The 6,000-nt window shown below is 39.7% G+C and overlaps 1 protein-coding gene across 2 annotated transcripts in view; it reads left to right on the forward strand.

The window, feature by feature from the left end:
- The window catches only part of pcdh17 (protocadherin 17), a 64,804-nt gene extending 59,147 nt beyond the window's left edge, over positions 1–5,657 (forward strand). For both annotated transcript variants that reach the window (XM_032560781.1, XM_032560780.1), the window contains exon 5: positions 1,034–5,657. In XM_032560781.1, the coding sequence (XP_032416672.1) occupies positions 1,034–1,731 (698 nt within the window). In that variant the 3' untranslated portion in view covers positions 1,732–5,657. The remainder of the gene's footprint in view (positions 1–1,033) is intronic.
- Positions 5,658–6,000: the final 343 nt, after the last annotated feature.

The following is a 6,000-nucleotide window of genomic DNA, read 5'->3' on the forward strand; positions in this document are numbered from 1 at the left end:
ATGTTTTTCTAACATGTTTACAGTGACATCACATCTGTCTACTAGATTGATTGATAACATTACAGAAACGTACTATGATATCCATTAAGACCCCTCTTAATATCTTTCCAATTTGTCACTTTATAGTGACAAATAATTTTTGTTAGAAATAAGGCACAAACTTCATTAATTTTATTTCTTATTGTTTGTAAGAATCGTGTCTCTGTATCCAACATACAACAAACCTTTTGTGCCACACAATGTTACCTTCTCTCTTCCATCAGGAGCAAAAAAAAAAATCTACTTTTTTTATTTTATTTTTTTAACCAAGTTTTGGATCCACTTTACACAGGCAGAAACACTCCCATAATCAGCCAAAGTGTGCTTCCTTCTGAATAGAGATGAAAGAGAGAAACACACACTTTTATGCACACATATGCACACGAGAGGCAACAAGGCACGCACAAATAAACAGGCAGAAACACACAGGGAAGAAGCACAAGCCATTTGGCACAGGCTCACTATCTAGGGAGGGCTTCAAAGCCCACTGACATGAATTTATGATAACGCCACTGTGCCTTTGCCAAACCTGAACCGTTGTTGTTTTTCCTCTCACTCCCTTCCCATCTTTTCTGTATGCTCTGCCATCCCCTTGATCAGAGCTTTGGAAAATGCAAGCAGGTGTCCCCCAGTTCCCTTGGAAAGCTGTGTGCCTTTATGTGTGCTTTAGTGCGCATGTGACTGTGTTTATATGTGTGCTAAGAATGGGACATCCTTTGCTGGTTTTCCTCTTTTTTTGGGACTTCTTTGGGCTTTTGTTCTATTTCTCTACCTTTAACTCCTTAAGATAAGATAAGATAAGATAAGATAAGATAAATCTTTATTGTCATTGTCACAAGAACAACGAAATTTATTCTCAAGTTTACTTTGGTTTTTAATGCCAGTAGGATTTAAGCGCCGTCTCATTGTGCGTTTTAATTCTGTTTTATATAGATGTTTGACATTAATGTTGCTTTCTTCTCCATCCATCCCCTCCCTTTGTTTTTGTCTGCAGATGAGGATTGTTTAAATTGCACAGAGGAGTGCAGAGTGCTGGGTCATTCTGACCGCTGCTGGATGCCTCAGTTCCCTGCAGGCGGAAACCAGGCGGAAGGTGTTGACTACCGCAACAATATGTTTGTGCCGGCCGGGATGGAGGCAGTTGCCGAGACAGAAACTTATGAGACTGTCAACCCCAACGGCAAGAAAACATTCTGTACTTTTGGCAAGGAGAGACGCGACCACACCATCCTTGTCGCCAATGTCAAGCCCTACCTAAAAGCAAAACGTGCCCTCAGCCCCCTGCTGCAAGAGGTACCCTCAGTCTCCAGCAGTCCAACCAAGGGTTGCTCCACGATGCCTCCCTGCTCCGCAGTAAAAGGCCCAGCAGATGGGGCTGAGGGCAAACCTCCCCTAGCCAGCTGCTCTGTCCACTACGGGCCACCTGATGGTCAATACCTGTCACCTACTAAACAAACAAGAGACCAAGGGGTGTACCCATCGTTGCCTCCCTCAGACCCAGTGGCCAAGGTGCTCGCAGAGGCCCGCTCCAGGATCAGTCAGGAGGCAGCAGGTGAAATGGAGTGTGTCCTGGAGCAGGCGGAACCAGATTCAAGCCGCGACGGAATGGACGCTGACCAGGTGGTGAGAGACATCGACAAACTGTTGCAGGACTGCAGAGAAAGTGAGGCCACTGGCACACTGAGAAAGTGACTCAAACGACTGAAACATAGGAATTGTGAAGATAAAAGTCGGGGTTTGTTGCTCTTCTAACGACTCTCATGCCAAAACTGTCACCAAAACAAATTGAAAAGGTTAAACCTCTCTGGTCCCCAGAGCGTTTTTCACTGTATTTGTTGTAGAAAAAGTACAGACACTGGACTTTTATTACGTCAGTCATATGGCAACCAACAAAATAAGAAACTGACATCTGACTTTTTCTGAATTTCTAAACTTTTTTTGGATTCTTAAGAAAATTGCAGGGGTTTAAGCCTCTGGCACCTCGCAAGCTCCTATCTAAGTGCCCACCAGCTCATTCGTGTGTTGTTCATGGTCTATCGTGAAATCCTACATATCTTTTTAAGTGTGCGTAGGTGGATTTCTGTTTTGCGTGTTGGACATTGAAACTGAATGACAAAGGACTACTTATGGTCAGACCTGACAATCGATGTGGAAAAAGAGAAACAAAAGCTGATCTAATCGGACAGTGAAAGACAGGAATACAACTTTACCTGTTTATTTTGTTTGTTTGTTTGTTTGTTTTTTTTTAATTAAGTGATAAAAAGTGTAGCGTGTGATGAACCAGATCTGTACCTGAAGAGATTTCCTTTTAGGGGGGTTGCTATGGACCAGTCGGATCTGTTTCAGTCGGATTTATTAACAGTGTAACCATGTCTCACCCGTCATTTTGTAACTACATGTGTAAGCTGTGTCTGTCTCACACCTCTATTTAAATGTTCATGTTGCTCAGCAATGTAGTCGCACGCACCAATGTCACCACATGTCCACTACCACTCTGCATACACACATGGCAGTACATTGACACGCGCTGATGCTGCACCACACGCAGAAACACGCAAACAAATGAATGCTCACACACAACTGCCCATCTGTGGATTTGTCTTATACATGTACACCATCAGCTTTTAGTCCCTTGTGTACAGTGAATTATCATGTGTGTGACTATGCCTTAAGGCAATCAAGTTGTATAAAAAGGGACATTTCTTTCCTCAGCTGTGAAAAGATAATATCTATATGGTTATATAGATGACTGTATGTATGAATCCATGTATAGTGTCAGAATATCAGCAAAATATGTATACATTTTGTAAGGAGAAAAAAAAGGAATTTGAAGTGAAGTGTCCTGGAGTTGAGGTCAGGTGTGAAGCATTTCAGGAAAGAACTGCAAAGGACACTGCCATTGTTTCAAAGACAAATATCCAAAAATATAACAAAACAAGAAAATGTCCCTTCACATTATCACTATACATAATATCATTATATGTGTATATGTATCCAATTTAGATGTGTTTACATCAGAAAAACTGACATATTTTTATTGATTTTACTGCAATTTCTGTGCATTTGAGCCAAATTGTTATGTGTACAAAAGCTATATTGTGTATTTTATTAAATTAATATATTGTTGTGTTGCAATATACATGGGCTTATATTGTATTTGGCAAAAGTTGCCTTAGTAGCTGTCGAACTCTGTGAGTTTGCTTTTGGGTTTCTGTTGGTATTTCCTTTTTTTCCATCTCTATTCTGCATCTTTGCAGGCAGACTGGCCTCAGTGCTTTGGAGATGTCGCCTCTTTTTACCCTGAGATCCAGCTGGATCAAATACAATAACTGTTAGAAGCTTAATGAGCCAGCTGATCTGGAAGATGATTCAAACCAACAACAAAAAAAGCAACAACAACAAGGAGACAGTTTGACTATTTTTACTGAGCAAATTTTTATAAGGCAGCTATTTTCTTTAACAATAACAAGTCTGCATATTTTCTGTTCATTTTGTTTCTACTTTCTTTCCAAAAAAAAGAGAAAAGAAACCCGCCATATGGAAAGTGGAGTGGTTTCCTTGGTGATCATGAAACTGCCTTACTGTCTCTGCAGAGAGCTTGTTGTATCTGTGGAGCTTTGTGACTGCTTCTTAAGCCCTGGTCCACCAAAATGTGCATTTCCTATAAAGGACCAAAACAGGTTCTTTTTCAACAGTCTGCGTTGTTTATGTATGTACTTCTTCTTCAATACATGTTGGAAATCTCATACTTTGCAGAGAGACTTATCTGAAATTCTATCTGAAGTTACTTTGGTTACATCTTCGCTGTTTGGGTACATGGTTTGTACAACCAGGTGTCTTTGCATTCAGGATTTCTTAAAATAAAAAAAAGAAGAAAAACATTTATTTTTGAGAATTTTGGCAAGTTTCGGCCAGTCTGAAATACTAATGCAGGGTGCTTTTTAAAAAATTCCCTTACAGTAAGGTACACAGAACAGTAGGCTACTTGTGTTCTGGAAAATGTGACCACAATCATAAAATGTATATAACCTGCAGCCATGATAGGAAACAGTGACTTATTGTGGCACCAAGATATGTTGGAAGTAGATTTGCCTGTTGTCATACAGGCAAATCACACTCATGTTGTTTGGATTTCCTTTGTTTGGGCATTCTATCATTCTTCTGTTCTGCATCATTTTGACTTCTTTGCATTTTGCTATTCATTCACTGACATCTCTCCCTTTTTGACTGTTTTCTCTCCTTAGAGGGGCAAAGCAACTGTTACCTTTTCTCCTCTCTTTCGTCTGAAAAGTATTTGGTTTAGGTTTACCCTTGCTCTTTTTTGCAGGAGAAAAGCAGAATGCAGATTTTTAGGCAGAGCTTAGAGGCTTTGACAGAGGAGCACAAATATTTACGCTTCTCTTTCTTTTTCAGAGGAGACTTTTTCTTCTATTTTAATTTAAATATCTGGATAAATCAAGCAAGCCTCAGATTCACATGATACAGGCAGCACAAACAGTTCACATTTGCAGCTTGCACTGGAACTTTGATCCAGCCAGGAATGCCATCACACACACTCAATAACACCAGTGCATTTAAGTAACATAATGCTTAAATGCACTGGTGCATTTAGGCATTTCATTTTCATAAGCACTGAAAATGAAATATATACTTAAAGGGAGGGAAAAAACATTACAAAGTTGATTTTGAGTCTTCTTTATTTACCCTAGTGATTTTTTTGTGTTGAGCGACTTTGTCTGCCTCTTAGCTAGAGCCAGTAATCTTTCTTTGTGTTGCGTGCTTGTTTGCTTAATTTCTGTACATATTGTCCATTTCCCTTCTTTCTCCACCTCAAACTCCATTTTGATGTCCTTCCTTTCTTTTCCTTATTCAAAACAGGTATGTAGAGGACATCCCAGGTTTCATTGTTTTCACTGTCGCTGTCACAATTCAAGGTACTGTCCCCTTTGATGGTGTTCCCTCGCCCTGGCCACTGTCTGCACATATAAAAACCGAAGGTGAAGAAATGTGCAGGGTCCAGTTGTGGAAAGGAATTCTCTAAAGCCATGGCCCCCTTTTCTCAGGCAATTTGCTGTTTAATAGAGCAGAGGCTGCTGTTCAGGGCCAATGCATAGTTTGGCCTCAGAAGTTTAGAGATTGAGCTTTATGTGAGGTCTCTCATTATTGTCTAATTATACACTGGCATCTTGCACTGTTGGCAGTGCATTACTCAAGCCTAGAGTGTGATATGTTTTGCCCATTTGAGACTTGTTGGCTTTACCAAGCGATTAGGGAAGGGCCTTGTTGAATGTGGCTAACCACCTCTGGTCTATTACTCACACTGATGCAAGTGCACACAGACTCAGACAGTCACTGCTTCACAAACACAGACACATGTCAGACAATATGCCTTTTTGGTTTGTTAAATTAAGCACCCAATGATGTTGGTGTTGTTCCCTCACCCACAGGGCCCGCACTGATAGCATAGGGCTCCACTTTATCATGAGAAGACCAGAGACATTTTTATTTGTATGGATTATTTCTGCTATTGTCTAAAGGCTGTGTTCATTGTGATCTATCTGAAGTTAAAAAAGAAAAACAGTTAAAAGCGCAAATAAAAAGGAAATAACCAAAATGTTTTTCTCTTGTCCTTGTTTGACTTGGTTGAGGAATGATTAGTCCTGGCTCTGATTTAATTTCTCTTTTCCCAGGAGAAGACCTTGCACACCCGATACTTCTTTGCTCTCAGTTATCTTTACATGGCCAGTATTTTAATGTCAACTTGAATTGCATTGTTTTGTGAGTAAGTGCCGGCTTATTTTAAAAAGGAGTTGGAATTTTTATTTGTTTATTTTTTTTATTTATTTAAACTGCTTGTGTAATAACATATTGCAGTTTACAGTTGTGTTTACAAAATAATAAAACATAAAAATACAACTAATCTGTAATGAGAATATACAAAATAGTTGTAAATACTTTGTG

Source organism: Xiphophorus hellerii, chromosome 4 (genome assembly GCF_003331165.1).
Source record: "Xiphophorus hellerii strain 12219 chromosome 4, Xiphophorus_hellerii-4.1, whole genome shotgun sequence".
NCBI classification, from domain to species: Eukaryota; Metazoa; Chordata; class Actinopteri; order Cyprinodontiformes; family Poeciliidae; genus Xiphophorus; species Xiphophorus hellerii.